Source organism: Sapajus apella, unplaced genomic scaffold, assembly GCF_009761245.1.
Source record: "Sapajus apella isolate SASKATOON/1434 unplaced genomic scaffold, GSC_monkey_1.0 scaffold148, whole genome shotgun sequence".
In the NCBI taxonomy this organism is placed as follows: Eukaryota; Metazoa; Chordata; class Mammalia; order Primates; family Cebidae; genus Sapajus; species Sapajus apella.
The window spans coordinates 643,034-658,710 of NW_022437088.1; the positions used below are offsets into that span (position 1 = coordinate 643,034).

The 15,677-nt window shown below is 50.6% G+C and overlaps 2 protein-coding genes and 2 long non-coding RNA genes across 6 annotated transcripts in view; 2 read left to right on the forward strand and 2 right to left on the reverse strand.

Moving 5' to 3' along the window:
• The window catches only part of LOC116541047, a 1,115-nt gene extending 586 nt beyond the window's left edge, over positions 1 to 529 (forward strand). The window contains exon 2 of the long non-coding RNA XR_004264707.1: positions 395 to 529. This is a non-coding gene — a long non-coding RNA (uncharacterized LOC116541047). The remainder of the gene's footprint in view (positions 1 to 394) is intronic.
• LOC116541046 overlaps positions 1 to 15,677 on the reverse strand; it is a 19,886-nt gene that overhangs the window by 3,186 nt on the left and 1,023 nt on the right. The window contains exon 2 of the long non-coding RNA XR_004264706.1: positions 13,086 to 13,087. This is a non-coding gene — a long non-coding RNA (uncharacterized LOC116541046). The remainder of the gene's footprint in view (positions 1 to 13,085; positions 13,088 to 15,677) is intronic.
• On the reverse strand, positions 397 to 5,643 carry CKS1B (CDC28 protein kinase regulatory subunit 1B). Its single transcript, XM_032264901.1, has 3 exons — positions 5,486 to 5,643; positions 1,779 to 1,906; positions 397 to 919 (listed from the first exon to the last, which is right to left on the reverse strand). Exons 1-3 carry the CDS (start codon positions 5,542 to 5,544, stop codon positions 867 to 869), a joined length of 240 nt encoding a protein of 79 aa, XP_032120792.1. The 5' UTR covers positions 5,545 to 5,643; the 3' UTR covers positions 397 to 866.
• The window catches only part of SHC1 (SHC adaptor protein 1), a 12,988-nt gene continuing 3,122 nt past the window's right edge, over positions 5,812 to 15,677 (forward strand). The window contains exons 1-12 of one of the 3 annotated variants that reach the window (XM_032264890.1): positions 5,812 to 6,042; positions 10,318 to 10,485; positions 11,066 to 11,136; positions 11,672 to 11,735; positions 11,887 to 12,006; positions 12,244 to 12,297; positions 12,470 to 12,521; positions 12,707 to 12,833; positions 13,978 to 14,155; positions 14,243 to 14,312; positions 14,394 to 14,528; positions 14,692 to 14,930. In XM_032264890.1, the coding sequence (XP_032120781.1) occupies positions 10,321 to 10,485; positions 11,066 to 11,136; positions 11,672 to 11,735; positions 11,887 to 12,006; positions 12,244 to 12,297; positions 12,470 to 12,521; positions 12,707 to 12,833; positions 13,978 to 14,155; positions 14,243 to 14,312; positions 14,394 to 14,528; positions 14,692 to 14,930 (1,275 nt within the window). In that variant the 5' untranslated portion in view covers positions 5,812 to 6,042; positions 10,318 to 10,320. Of the gene's footprint in view, positions 6,043 to 8,613; positions 10,486 to 11,065; positions 11,137 to 11,671; positions 11,736 to 11,886; positions 12,007 to 12,243; positions 12,298 to 12,469; positions 12,522 to 12,706; positions 12,834 to 13,977; positions 14,156 to 14,242; positions 14,313 to 14,393; positions 14,529 to 14,691; positions 14,931 to 15,677 lie in introns of those variants that run through there. The other 2 variants (XM_032264889.1, XM_032264888.1) reach the window with 2 other exon arrangements.

The window sequence follows — 15,677 nt, forward strand, 5'->3', positions numbered from 1 at the left end:
ACCCGCCTCGGCCTCCCAAAGTGCTGGGATTACAGGCTTGAGCCACCGCGCCCGGCCTTGATAGCCTCCTTTTACCTGTGTGTGCCATTCAAATAGTGGGACTATGTTAAAGGCAGCACCCAGACTGTAGGGAGCAGTTCATTTGTTTGGATGAGATGAGGTTGTCCCTATATAACCTCTACCTCAAGCTAGTAGTTAGAGTGAAATATATTTCAGTAGATGTTTGACAGCAAGTCAAGTCTGCTTAAAGTAGATTTAAAAATCAGTTACCTGAATGTTAAAATACCTCATTATCAGCAAAGAGCTGGGCTTCATTATCAAACTGAAGGGCATATAATTAGAACCATGATATTGATGATGTTCACCCTGAGTGAGGGGAAAAAAACCCTTACAGCATTAGATTATAAAAACTTCCTCTTTAATCAAGGTTTATAACATGAACAGATTTCTTGAATAAAATGGAAAGTTTCCAGTACGCTGAAACATAAATCCACAAGTCACCATACATACAACACCCGGCAGAAAAAAACAAAAACAAGTTTACATGATCCCTGTAACAGCCATGGTCTTAATCTCAGATGCTTCCTCCATCTGCCAAGTGTGTTCTGGATACACAGCACACTGTGGCTCCTGGGGTCACACTCAGCTGAGGCTGTGGGTCCACAGAGCACTCATCAGGCTGGGCTATGGTGGTGGTGGCTCTACTCAAGAAGCAAAGCAGTTACCAGCACATTCAAACAGTGTATGGAACATCTTTTAAATATCAAAGTGAGAAACAAGAAGGCAACACAAGAATGTCATCAGGAAGATGTTAGGAAGTAAGAACAGCTGTGTAAAGCTTGAGGCTGGAAAGTGGCTTGCCAGCTTCATTTCTTCGGCTTCTTGGGTAGTGGGCGCCGGAACAGTAAGATGTGAGGTTCTGAAAGAGTGAGGGAAATCTAAGAGCCAAGCTCATACCATTCGATGCACAAACCTATAGTGTATTCCACTACCACCTACCCAGCTATCACCCACTCAGATCTTTATAACTAAATAAAGACTTAAGCATATGGCCTTAGAAGCAGACTCAGAAGTCTGGACTGTCTGCCAAATACAGAATTGTTAATATCAGTTCTTTTGCTATGTTTATACAGCTCCAGGGTGTCCTTTATTAGTTTTGCCTGGCAGCTGAGTGTCTGGTGTCTTATCAATAAATATACTTTCCTTTGCTTATTTGGAATATATCCAAGAATGTTTTCTGATGGAGAATGAGGCAGGGCTATGACCAGGGTACATGTGGCCTCAAAAAGAGTACCCTCTGACTGAAAGGTTGCAGAAGGTTTTCCGGTGACTGGTTGTCTCTGAACTTCAGATATTTTAGTCTTATTTTTGGTCACTTTTGTTTTTAAAATCCCCTATGATTGGAGGGGGAAGGAACCAGTAAACCGTTTCCTAGTCCCAATATGGGCTATAAAATATCTTATTCCTTCATTCCCTTAGTGTAGCAGGTTTTTTTTGGGGATGGAGTTTCACTCTTGTTGCCCAGGCTATAGTGCAGTGGCGCGATCTCAGATCACAGCAACCTCCACCTCCCAGGTTCAAGGGATTCTCCTGCCTCAGCCTCCCAAGAATCTGATTACAGGCATGTGCCACCACACCAGGCTAATTTTGTATTTTTAGCAGACACAGGGTTTCTACATGTTGGTCAAGCTGGTCTTGAACTCCCGGCCTCAGGTGATCCCGTGAGTCACTGCGCCCGGCAGAAGTTTTATATGGTTGCTTTTAGCCAGTGCACTGACCTGGTTCATGGATCATATAATGGACCCAACCCTGACTCTGTTGAACGCCAAGATTCCTCCATTCAGATTCAGACATCAAATGGGTTTTAGGGACCAGCTTGGCTATGTCCTTGGGCAGCATGACATGCCTGTAACAGAAACGGGGAAGTAGAGAATTTATGTTAGTACCAGATACAGTCGCTTAGACAAGTGCCTGTTTCCACGGCCAAGAAAGGAAAGAAAAACTGGTTTCTGATGTCAGAGAGTTTATATAATTTTATTGTGGGGTAGCAGCACCTAGAAATACAGGCTATGCTATATAAATTCTGAGTATATTAAAAATACAAATTAGTGAATAATTCCAGTGAATGAGCACCTAAGTTCCAGGCACATTTTCTCTGCCTTCATGGACCTTATAGTCTTCTAGTTGATTATCTACAACAAAATGGGAGCCCCACGGAGCACACAGTGTTAATAATTAGAAGGAAAGAAGTTATTTTGTGGACAGCAAAGGCCTTTTATGGAGTACTGCATCACAAGGATGAAATGAAACGTCTTGTCCTTTAAAATCTAAGCCAGGCATGGTGGCACAAACCTATAGTCCCAGCTACTAGGGAGGCTGAGGCAAGAGGGTCATTTGAACCCAGGAATTTGAAAAAGATACAGTATGAAGTTTGAAATCTATGATTAAAATATTGAAGAAATAGGCCAGGTGCGGTGGCTAACGCCTGTAATCCCAGCACTTTGGGAGGCTGAGGTGGGTGGATCATTTGAGGCCAGGAGTTCAAGACCAGCCTGATCAACAAGGTGAAACCCCATCTCTATTAAAAATACAAAAATTATCAGGGCATGGTGGCCTGTACCTGTAATCCCAGCTACTCTGGAGGCGGAGGCAGGAGAGAATCCCTTGAATCTGGGAGGCGGAGGTTGCAGTGAACCGAGATCTGGGCAACAGAGTGAGACTCCATTTCAATTTAAAAAAAAAAAAAAAAAAAAAGGAAATCAAAAAGAAAGGGCTACAATGCACAATAGTTGTGCCTGTTAATAGCCACTGCATTTCAGTCTGGGCAACAAAGCGCGACCTTGTCTCTCTCTCTCTCTTTTTTTTTTTTTTTTATAACAGCTACATCTATTCTCTCTAGACATGTATCTTAAAAAGAAAATTTGAGAATGATGAGCAGTAAGAAAAAGAAAGAAAAAAAAAAAATAAATTTATCCTGAATCTTGGCTGGGCGCGGTGGCTCACACCTGTAATCCCAGCACTTTGGAAGGCTGATGCAGGTGGATCACAAGGTCAGGAGTTGAGACCAGCCTGGTCAACATGTTAGCTGGGTGTGGTAACGGGTACCTGTAATCCCAGCTTCTCGGAAGGCTAAGGCATGAGAATCGCTTGAACTTGGGAGGTAGAAGTTGCAGTGAGCCGAGATCGCTCCACTGCACTCTAGCCTGAGTGACAGAGTAAGACTCTGTCTCCAAAAAAAAAACAAACAAACAAAAAAAAAAACTTCTATCCTGAATCTTCTCTTCCTAACCAAGGATAAGTCTCCCTTCATGGCAAAGAAATTATTACCCTGATGTGAATCAAACATTACCCTGATGGTAATCGAGATAGACTGCGTCATGCTCAATGAAAATGTACTAAGTTCTCCCTCTGTGCTAGTAGTAGATGTTACCCCCAATTCCCCTAAAACAGAAAATTCAAATCCAAATATCTGAAATAGCTCACATTCTAATACATTCCTGGCACGAAATTTGGCTTCAATACATAGATCAAAAAATCCCACTTAAACCAAAATGCCATTGCCAAGTTAAGAGTTTCATCTTCCAGGGGATGAAATGGTGGTTCCTTCCCACCTCTGCAAATCTCTTATGAGCACATACAGTTTTAAGTTAGTTTAGTTCAGATGTAGAGGAAAACAGCTGAGGAAAGTTAATTATATCAAAGGAGGGTCTGGGGTCCTCTTAGCATAAAGATGGTTACATGTTTATCAGTGCACATCAAGTTTCTAGAAGACCCAAAGCCCTGAACTAGGCTAGGTGAAGAGATACAAAAAAAGCAAGTTTTCATTTTATGTTCTCCAATTGAGGAGACAAAATACAAACCAGGAAGTTGCCTTAATTATTACAATTAATACAGATGAGCATAATGCCAACATTTGTGGAATCCTGTGTCTTCCTTTATTCCCAATCCAGAATTATTATGCCCTTAAAATCCATCAAATTCGAATGCTACATTCAGTGCCAGGATTCCTTCTATCATCACCACCCTTGGCAGATGGCTAACCAGTGTCTTTTCTTCTTTTTGGATCCCTGGACGCATTGTCATTAACCAGTGTCTTCTAAACAATTTCAGTCAAGAAGTGCTTTCTCCTTCATACCTTTTTCTTAGAGTCTCATCTCAGGCTCTCTCCTCTAGGAAGCTTTCCCCAACTTTCCCTCTTCCTTTTTTCCCTTCTCTCAGTATTTTAACTTTCATGTTCAAGGGTACATGTGCAGGTTTGTTATATAAACTCCTGACTCCGGGGTTTGGTGTACAGACTATTTCATCATCCAGGTACTAAGCATAGTACCCAATTTTTTTTTTTTTTTTTTTTTCTGAACCTCTCCCTCCTCTCACCCTTCTCCCTCAAGTAGGCCCCAATGTCTGTTGTTCCCGTCCCTTTCTGTCCATGTGTTCTCATTATCTCCCACCTACAGATGAAAACAAGCGGTAGTTTACTACTGGTTTCATTTTCAATAGTGGTGAAAAGGGACATCACACTGAATTGGCCCTTAGGACACTCCCCCGTCCCCACCCCCAGCCCAGGGAAGGCAGACAGAGAGAGGTGTCTCCAAAGCCGTGGAGGCGGGGGTTCTCGAAGGGTGGGGGAGGAGGGGCGTCCTGGAGTTAGCAAAAGTAGGGGACTCAATTTCTAGCCAAACCCCAACCGCCGCGCACAGCTACGAAGCCGCAGCCTTCGGGTCACCAGCCTTCTCCTTAGCAAGTCTTGTGTGCTCCCATCACACCCTGTAATGGCTCCTAGCATAGCGTGTATCACCTTTCTGCTGTCTGTACCATCCACAAATTTTTAAGTTTGTCAACAGCAGAGACCACGTGTTAACCTAGCACTTTAGCAGAACACCTGAAACCTATTAAGTACTCCGTGTTTCAATAGATATTTAAAGGAAATCTATTAGAGCCATATTAGTTATTTTCTCAATGCTACTGGCCAGTTTTATTCCACTGCAGTCCCAAGCAGTCCCCTACCTAACACAGGCCAACCACGCCCCTTGTCTTTTTCGCGAGTTAATGAGCAACATTCAGCTCTCAGCGCTACTCTCGCATTAGGGACGCGAGGAAACTTCCAGCTCCGCTTTTGCTACGTTCTCCTACTAGATTCCACAGGATTATTGTTAAACAAACAGTCTCCACAAGGCAAGTTAAATTTGCCCAATAAAGTTCAGAGAAAGATCCAGAAACCCTCCTGGGTGAGGGTGGTCAGTACTTTAACCACGCCCACCCCTCCCTCCTTTCAACTGAGGGCCGACTCCAAATCCGCAACCACTTTATTTTACGCGTTCCTCCCACCTCCGCGCATGCGCCTCACGCCTTCCACCAATCACACCCTAGCCTGTTCGCATTTCGTACGCATGCGCCAATTCTATCGCCACGGTTCCAGTTACTAATTCCTTGTAATCTCAATGGTCAAAGCTTACGACCTCGCTGTTGCCCCCACGCCAGCACTAACCGATACTCAAACTCCTCGTCGTCGTATTTGTCCGAATAGTAAATTTGTTTGTGCGACATGATCGCTCCGTTTGCTAGCCTTCAGCCCCGCGCCGCCAACCTCCAAGCAACTCCCAGCAGCACGCGCTCCCACCCACTTTGGCCTCGCTTTCAAACACGCCGCCCGCACTTCCTATTGGTCCGTTTGGCCCAAGGCGGGACAGCTCCACCTTCAAGCTTCCAATTGGCTTAGATTTGCTTCTCCTCGAGTCCTTATTGGAGGGCAGTTACTACGTTTCTCAAGAATGAGCGTGGATCAAAAGTAGCCCTCTTATTGGCCACCACTGCCTTTGTGCGTGATCTCGCGCTACCATTGGCTGACTCGGGAAAGTGGGAAGCGTGAAGGAGGGACCCTGAGGTAGAGGGTCAGGGGTGAGTGAGGCCGGAAGTGAGTGTAATAAAGTTTCTCCGGGGAGGCAGGGCCCGGGAAGAAAGTTGGAGCGGTAACCTAAGCTGGCAGGGGCGTAATCCGGAACCAAATCGGCCCGCGGCGCGGTGCGGAGACTCCATGAGGCCCTGGTGAGTCTTGATTTTTTTCTCCTTAGGTGACCCACTCTTCCACCCCGGAACCCCTCTCGCGGGACCCCACTTCCGGTCTTCATTTATAAGTCCCGCCCCCTGAGACCCCTCTCCCCGGAAGTCCCACCTCCCAACTTCGGGGGGCTCCCCCGAACCCCGACTTGATTTTTATTTTTTGTCTCCAACCCCACCCTGTCGCCCAGTTTTCCTGAAAGTCCCACCCCCAGACACGGTCCAAGCCCTTGTAAGAGAAATCCTTCGTTACTCCTTCCATTCTTCGAAACTACGCCTCCTAGCAAAGATCCTCCGCTAACTCCTGTCAAAAAGCCTATCTCCCTAAAGGGCAAAACCCTACTCTTCAAAGAACGAGATTCGAATTTGTTGAAGCCACGCCTATCCAGGGCCCCGCCCCTCTGAGACCCCGCCCCTTCCGTAATCCACGTCTGACTGTCCAGAACGCCTCCCTGCTTAGAAGTCAGATGCTCTAGTCCTAGGGGACCACGCCCCCTTAGTAGTTTTATCTTTGTGGGACCTAGATCATCAACTGAAAAGCCTTGACTTCAATCCCTGAAACTCCACCTGCTTATATTTCCCTGTCCTTTCTCTTTTTTTGGGGCCTTGGGATCAGTTTTCCGAGCACTCTCGTGCTCCCCTAGGTGGGAAGTCAAAGTTCCAATCTCTGGCTGTGAGGCGTGAGGTTAAAGGCAGCCGTTTTCCCCTTTTTTTTTTTTTTTTTTTTAGACGTACTTTCGCTCTTGTTGTCCAGGCTGGAGTGCAATAGTGCGATCTCGTCCCACTGCAACCTCTGCCTCCCGGGTTCAAGTGATTCTCCTCCCTCAACTTCCCGAGTAGCTAGGATTACAGGCACCCGACACCATGCCCGGCTAATTTTTGTATTTTTAGTAGAGACGGGGTTTCACCATGTGGGCCAAGCTAGTCTCGAACTCCTGATCGACCCGCCTTGGCCTCCGTAAGTGCTGGGATTTCAGGCGTGAGCCACCGTGCCCGGCTCATTTTCCCCTTTCTTAACTTTCTCTAAGGGTAGAGTTATTTGAAGGGGCTGAACTTGGGGTTTGGCATGAGAGGGAGAGAGACTTGCTCTCAGACTCCCAGCCTCACTTCCTGGTTTTCTCTTCGTAGGACCAACCCCACCCCAGAAATAGCTCTAGGCTTTACCTGTACGTAAGTGGATAGGACCATAGATTTGTTGGTGTGTGGCATGTGGGTGTGACAGGAGCGAAAGTTTTCTATTACCAGAAAAACGGTGGTTTGGAGTGGCGGTAGATAATAGTGCCCTTTTTGTTTGATTTTTTTTTTTAAGGGACAGTTCAGTCACTACTTCTCTGTCTCTTCCTCTCCCCCTAATCAGAGTTCTTTTCTGGGCATTCCTCCTGGTCCCGTGTGCCCAGCCTTCTCTGCTGGAAACATTCCTGAGGCTTTCGCCATTTCCTGCTACTTCCCGCTCCTCTCCCCTCCTCCCAGTTGGGCTGAGAAGCCACACACAGCTTCTCCCCTACACCCAATCACCTGGACTTCCAGTAGGCAATCTTCTTTCTCCCTATGCAAATTTAAAGAGTTATACTTCTTTCTTTTCTTCTAAACACCCACACCCATCGGTCCTTCCCTGGCTCTGCATACTGCAGGCTTCCACAGAATATCATCTCCACAGATGAGGACATCCTAGTGTGTGTTTGTGTGTTTTGGGAGTGTGAGGCTATGTTGGAATCCTTTCCTCATTCTCTCTATGCCTGAGAGCTGGCTGGAAATGAAGTGATAAAATTCCTTCTCAGGATTAGCTGACAGAGTGACAAGGCTCTCCTGGAATGAGCACTAAGGGGAGATGTAAGAGTTAAGCGACCGGGCACGGTGGCACATGCCTGTAATCCCAGCACTTCGGGAGGCTGACATGGGCAGATCACGAGGTCAGGAGATGGGGATCATTTTGGCTAACTCAGTGAAACCCCATCTCTACTAAAAATACAAAAAATTAGCCTGGTGTGGTGGCATGGGCCTGTAGTCCCAGCTACTCAGGAGGCTGAGGCAGGAGAATCAATTGAGCCCGGGAGTCAGAGGTTGAAGTGAGCCAAGATCATGCCACTGCACTCCAGCCTGGGGGACAGATCGAAAAGCAAGACCCTGTCTCAAAAAAAAAAGAAAGAGTTAAGCACAGTATCTAACACACTTTAAGTGTTAATGTTGTTAATCAGGATAATCATATTATATATATAAATCCACTTAAGTAAATCTAAGGGTAATTCCAAGGTGAGCTTGAGATAATATGTATCTTTTTTTTGTTTTGGAGGCGGAGTTTCGCTCTTGTCACCCAGGCTGGAGTGCAGTGGCTTGATCTTAGCTCACTGCAACTTCCACTTCCTGGGCTCAAGCAATTCTCCTGCCTCAGCCTCCAGAGCTGGGATTACAGGCTCCTGCCACCACGTCCAGCTAATTTTTGTAGTTTTAGTAGAGACGGGGTTTCACTGTGTTAACCAGGCTGGTCTCGAACTCCTGACTTCAGGTGATCCACCTGCCTCGGCCTCCCAAAGTGCTGGGATTACAGGCGGGAGCCACTGCACCTGGTGGGAATATGTATCTTTAACTTGTTTTTTTGGTCACTTTCCAGCTTTGCCTATGGCATTCTCCAGAAGAGCAGTGGCAGGAAGCCGTGGGTGGCGGGAATGGGTTTGGGACTGTTCCCTGTGCCAGCTTCAGCCCGTCTTCTCCTGACACCCCTTCCTCCTGTACTTATTTTTTCTCCTGTCCTTATTGACATGGATGTGTCTTCTGATCTCTCTGTCCTTCCTGGCCTGTAGCTTCTATGTCTCTTGGAGAACTGTTTTTTCTACCTCCTCCAGCCAGGCTCCTCCCCTGGTGCGAGGGACACTGTGCTCTTTGGTGGGGCTTAGGACCCTGTAAGAGGAGGGATATGAAGTGGGGTGGTTTGGAGTGGGTGTGGGGACCTGAGGCCTCATTCTCACCCTTGACAATGTACTGTGTTAAGGCCTGTGGAAAGGGGAGACCGGACAGTGCTTGGCTGTGAGCCATAGCTCCTTGGTGTGGTAGATGCCGTGCATAGAGAACAAGCTGTGACCAGCGTGTCCTCTTGTTACCTTCTGGCCTGGTAGCTTCCTGATGTACCATCCAGGTTGGACTTTATTCCCTGATTTTCACCAGCATTGCTCTTCCTCTTGACCCTGCTCTGCATCCATTGGGACCACTTCCTTCCCATCCCCACTTCGCTAGCTCCAGTCCACAGCTGTTGTAGCAGAGGATGCTAATTGCCCAGGCTCACTGTATGTGGTAGTGGTGGGGGATGGCCTGGGCTCAAGAATGGGGGAATTCTAGTGTTCAACCAGGACAGGAAGGGAAGTGCTGAGCTCTGAGATCTCCTCCCTTTTCCACCCCCAGCTGCCTCTGTTTCCTCCCTCATTCCCCTCTACTCTCGCCTGGCTTCCTGTCCCTTTTGGTCTGCCCGTGTCCGGTTTCCAGTGACCCACACCTCCTTTCCGTCTTATTTCTCCATCCTCTCCTCCCACCCCCCACTTTTCTCCTCCCCAGATTACTAGTTGTTTGTATAGGGCTGGGGAGAGTTCGAGGTTGGGGCAGGGTGGGGCTCAGCCCCTCTGAGCCTGTGAGTCAGCACTGTCCTCGGGATTGGTCTCTCTCCTTAGCTCCCCGCCCCCAGGGAGGAGCCAGGCAGCTCTGGGTCCAGCCTGTTCTCTTCTTAGCCAGAGAAGAGGCTCCACGTTGGGCGGGGATGGGGCCCGAAACTGTCTGGGTCTGAGCTGGGGAGCGGAAGCCACTTGTCCCTCTCCCTCCCCAGGACTTCTGTGACTCCTGGGCCACAGAGGTCCGACCAGGCTAAGGGCCTGGGGATACCCCCTGCCTGGCCCCCTTGCCCAAACTGGCAGGGGGGCCAGGCCGGGCAGCAGCCCCTCTCTCACCTCAGCTATGGATCTCCTGCCCCCCAAGCCCAAGTACAATCCACTCCGGAATGAGTCTCTGTCATCGCTGGAGGAGGGGGCTTCAGGGTCCACCCCCCCGGAGGAGCTGCCTTCCCCATCAGCCTCATCCCTGGGGCCCATCCTGCCTCCTCTGCCTGGGGACGATAGTCCCACTACCCTGTGCTCCTTCTTCCCGCGGATGAGCAACCTGAGGCTGGCCAACCCGGCTGGGGGGCGCCCCGGGCCTAAGGGGGAGCCAGGAAGGGCAGCCGATGATGGGGAGGGGATCGTAGGCGCAGCCATGCCAGACTCAGGCCCCCTACCCCTCCTCCAGGACATGAACAAGCTGAGTGGAGGCGGCGGGCGCAGGACTCGGGTGGAAGGGGGCCAGCTGGGGGGCGAGGAGTGGACCCGCCACGGGAGCTTTGTCAATAAGCCCACACGGGGCTGGCTGCATCCCAACGACAAAGTCATGGGACCCGGGGTTTGCTACTTGGTTCGGGTGAGTGAACATCCTCTCTTCCACTCCCTCCCAGACCCCCCCAGTTCTGCTCACTCCAGCTTGGCTGGAATCTTTTTTTTCTGCTGTTCCACAACCCCGTTTCAGTGTCCTATTTCCTAAACCTTCCCCATCCCTTCCCTGATTCTGTAGCCCCTTCCCTTCCAGCTCTGCCTGAGCCCCCTTCCTTCTTTTGACTCCCCCACCCCCACCCTGCCATGCTTAGCACAATGCCCAGCATGGCAGAAGCTCTTAGTAAGTGTTGGAATGAGTGACTTACTGATCCTCCCCTCCATTCTCCTCCCGCTTTCTGGAGTTGTCACTCCATCCCAGCCAATGCCTGTCGCTCCCCTCCAAACTCTCTCCCCAGTGCGTGAGGTCCTTCTTTCTAGCCTGCCTTTCTTTCTTTCCTTATTCCCTGTTGTCTTTCACCTTGATTGTGGGATGTAGCCACGGGAAGTGGGCAGAACCTCTCCATCTGTACTTCCCTTAGGGACCATGTGGGCAAAGTCCTAGGGCCCTTTGTGAAGGGGCTGGGGTGGGGGAGCTGCTGACCTGCTGTCCCCCCCCTCCTTCCCCTCAGTACATGGGCTGTGTGGAGGTCCTGCAGTCAATGCGTGCCCTGGACTTCAACACCCGGACTCAGGTCACCAGGTTAGTGGGGAGGGAGTGGATTGGGGGAGTCCTGGGGTTAGTGAGGCCACAGGAAAGGGAGGAGGGGGTGGTCACTTGAGTGCTGCTGGCGGGGGCTGATCTTTGGGTAGTGAAGGGGATTGAGAGAAGGCTGGTAGTGATTCTGCATCTTACTGAAAGGAGGCCCCTCTGACTCAGATCCTCCTTACCTATCCAGCCTTGGGAGTTGTGGGGAAGGTGGTAGAAGCAGCTGGCAGGTGGAGCTGGAGTAGAAAATGGGGGTAGATGGAAGGTTACTGCTGCCTTTGGGAAGGGAATGGGACATTTGGTAGCTGGAAGCGGGTGGGTCTGTACCCATTGAGGCCCTAACCCAATCAGCCAGGAAGCGGCCTCTCAGTGTCATCAAATATTAAAGGCCCTTAATTCAATCCACCACGACAAAGAGCCTGGAGTGCCCTGGGAGTCTGGCCTGGCTTTCCCCTCCCCCAGCCCTGTGGCAGCCCCAGCTGAGTGGGAGGCAGGCAGGCACTGGGTCTGAGTACCCCTCTTTCCCCAGGGAGGCCATCAGTCTGGTGTGTGAGGCTGTGCCGGGTGCTAAGGGGGCGACAAGGAGGAGAAAGGTACCTGGGGTCATTGGGGATAGGGATGCTGCTGGGAGATGTGAGGGGCAGGGGGAAGGCAAGTTTGGGGCATGTGGAAGGCCAGAAGGCAAGAGTGTGGTTTGCTGGAGCTGGGAACCCTCACCTTCTGAGACCCTGGGCCCTACCTTAGCCCTGTAGCCGCCCGCTCAGCTCTATCCTGGGAAGGAGTAACCTGAAATTTGCTGGAATGCCAATCACTCTCACCATCTCCACCAGCAGCCTCAACCTCATGGCCGCAGACTGCAAGCAGGTTGGTGGAGTTGGGCAGGGGGACTAGAAACACTGGTGGGGGTGCTAAGGGGAGATCTAGTTAGGAGGCCAAAAACTAGGAAGAGGGCTTGAGAGCAAGAGACCAGTAGGGACGGAGGAAATGAGCACATGGGATAAGGAACCCAGAGAATGAGACTGGGGTGCCAGGGTTCTGGGCCCTGAGACTGCCTGACACATGGCATTCCCTTCCTTCTTCATCCCTTGCCCTAATTCTCAGATCATCGCCAACCACCACATGCAATCTATCTCATTTGCATCCGGCGGGGATCCGGTGAGTTGGGGAACAGAGCAAAGGTGGTGGGAGAAGAGCAAGTGGCTAGGGATTGGGAAGACATTTATTAGAGAAGTGGGGGTGCTAGAATTGTGGGGATATCTGAAAAGGATGGGGTTTTAGGGATCAGGGGTAAAGTGGAGCTGTAACATTTTCTGACCTTCCTCCCCAGGACACAGCTGAGTATGTCGCCTATGTTGCCAAAGACCCTGTGAATCAGAGAGGTGAGGCATGGTGGGGAGCACTGGGTGGGTCCGGCTGTTTGAGGAGGTGAGCGGGACCTGGGGTCATCTGCACCCACTCTTACTAAGTAGAGCTAAGTAGGGGTTCCTGCTAAGGAAGATGAGGGCCCTATCTATGCCTCCTCCCGGTGGGCTCAGCTCACTGACCACCTCTGCCCTGCCCTCAGCCTGCCACATTCTGGAGTGTCCTGAAGGGCTTGCCCAGGATGTCATCAGCACCATTGGCCAGGCCTTTGAGTTGCGCTTCAAACAATACCTCAGGAACCCACCCAAACTGGTCACACCCCATGACAGGTGAGCAGGTGGGGAGGGTGTCCAGCAGCTCTTGAGCCCCAGACCAGGACTGGGAAAGGAGGGCTGCTCTTCCCACACTTGAGCTGAGAGGCTCAGGGTGGGAATAACCTGCGTGCCTCTGCTTCCCACTTCCTGCGATTCTTACATTTCCTGTGGCCCACAAGGAAAGACTCTTGAGGCCCTGCTTGCTGCAGGGCCAGCTTTTCCTCCTGTTGCTCATGGTGGAGCTGCAGTCTAGGGCCTCCAAGTTACATCTCTCTCTCTGGCTAGATGAGATTTTCTATTCCCATCCCTCTTTCTTGCCCATTTCTCTGGCAGTCTGTATTTTTCTGCCTCCAGAACCATCAAGAACTTGGGTTTGTGAGGATATCTTTTTTCCCTGAGATTACGGTCTTTCCCGCCTCAGGCCTTGAGGGATAAGCAGTGGCGCCAGGAGGGACTGAATATTTAGGAGAGGTTAAACTATTCTGTAATGCCTCCTCCCCACCTCACTACACAGTGCTTCCCTTCCTTCCTGGCAGATAGCACAGTGATCAAGGGCAAGAGCATTACTTTTTTTATTTTGAGACAGAATCTTGCTGTGTTGCCCAAGCTGGAGTTCAGTGGTGCAATTACACAGCTCACTGCAGCCTCCATATCCTGGGCTGAGTGATCCTCCCACCTCAGCCTCCTCAGTAGCTGGGACTACAGGTGCATGCCACGACACCTGGCTAAATATTATTATTTTTTTTGGTAGAGACAGTCTCACTATGTTGCCCTGTCTGGTCTTGAACTCCTAGGCTCAAACAACCCTCCCTCCTTGGCCTCTCGAAGTGTTGGGAATACGGGCATGAGCCATTGCGCCTGGCCAAGGGCATGAGCTTTAAAGTCAAACCTGAATTTAAATCTGAGTTCTGTCACCTTTTAGTTGTGAGACCTCAGGCAAATCTTTTCACCACTGATCCTCATTTGCCTCATCTGTAAAACTAGGGAAGAAAACAATACCTATCTTATGGGGTTGCCAGGAGAATGAAATGATTGTGTATATAAAACACTCAGCCTTAGGCCTAACTCATAGTAAATACCGAATACATGGCTGCCATTCCGTTCCCTCCTCCTGCCCACCACACATTTACAGCCACACCTTCACTGTCCTGTCTCTCAGGATGGCTGGCTTTGATGGCTCAGCTTGGGATGAGGAGGAGGAAGAGCCACCTGACCATCAGTACTATAATGACTTCCCGGGGAAGGAACCCCCGCTTGGGGGGGTAGTAGACATGAGGCTTCGGGAAGGAGCCACTCCACCCACTGCCCAGACCCCCAGCCACTTGGGAGCTACACTGGTAAGTTGTGTGGATGGAGGCGGGGTGGGCCTAGGGTGGGAGTGGCTGGTTAGGGCCCCTGGTCCCACCTTATTTTTATCCCTGCAGCCTATAGGACAGCCTGTTGGAGGAGATCCAGAAGTCCGCAAACAGATGCCACTTCCACCACCCTGTCCAGGTATGAAGGGAGCTGAGATGGGCGGAGCTGGGGAGTGCTGGACACAGGACCGGGATCACTGTAGAGCCTCCCTTTCCTCAGCAGGCAGAGAGCTCTTCGATGATCCCTCCTACGTCAACGTCCAGAACCTAGATAAGACCCGGCAAGCAGGGGGCGGTGCTGGGCCCCCCAATCCTGCCGTCAATGGCAGCGCGCCCCGGGACCTATTTGACATGAGTGAGTGCTCCTCTCTGCTCTCTGCATCCCTATCTTCCTACTTGGTTCTGGCATTCCCCTGCGTGTATCTGCTCTTTGCTTCCTGGCTCTCCTTCCCTGAAGTCTGGGTCTTGGGTGTGTGTTGTGCCTGCTACCTCCCCTCACCCTCTCTCTACACCTCCAGAGCCCTTTGAAGATGCCCTTCGGGTGCCTCCACCTCCCCAGTTAGTGACTATGGCTGAGCAGCTCCGAGGGGAGCCCTGGTTCCATGGGAAGCTGAGCCGGCGGGAGGCTGAGGCACTGCTGCAGCTCAACGGGGACTTCCTGGTGCGGGAGAGCACAACCACACCTGGCCAGTATGTGCTCACTGGCTTGCAGAGTGGGCAGCCCAAGCATCTGCTACTGGTGGACCCTGAGGGTGTGGTGAGTATGGCAGAGGTGTGGGTGAGGGGTGGCAGAAAGGAAGGTACAGTACCCTACGGTGTATCCTTGTTCCTTCCCTGATTGCTTTCTAGACATTTCCTGCTGGGCAGCTCTCTGTGGGCCTCTCTGCCCTTCAGGGTGTCTGGCATCTTCCTCCAGGGGCTTATCCCTTAGCCTGAACTATGTCCTTTACAGTCCTGGCACAGGGCCAGGCGTAGTGGCTCACGCCTGTAATCCCAGCACTTTGGGAGGCCGAGGTGAGCAGATCACTTGAGGTTAGGAGTTCGAGTCCAGCCTGGCCAACATGGTGAAACCTGGTGTCTACTAAAAATATAAAGATTGGTCAGGCACGGTGGCTCACGCCTGTAATCCCATCGCTTTGGGAGGCCGAGGCGGGTGAATCACCTGAGGTCAGGAGTTTGAGACCAGTCTGAACAATATGGTGAAACCCTGTCTCTACTAAAAATACAAAAACTAGCTGGGTGTGGTGGCCTGTGCCCGTAGTCCCAGCTACTTGGGAGGCTGAGGCAGGAGAATCGCTTGAACCCAGGAGGTAGAGGTTGCAATGAACCAAGATCGCGCTACTGCACTCCAGCGTGGGCGACAGAGCAAGACTCCATCTAAAAAAAAAAAAGGGATTTTCTTAATATCTTAATGAACACTGGTGAAAGGAAAATACGATATTAAAGACTGAGTTAATATGGCTGAGCATGGTGGCTCACGCCTGTAATCCCAGCACTTTGGGAG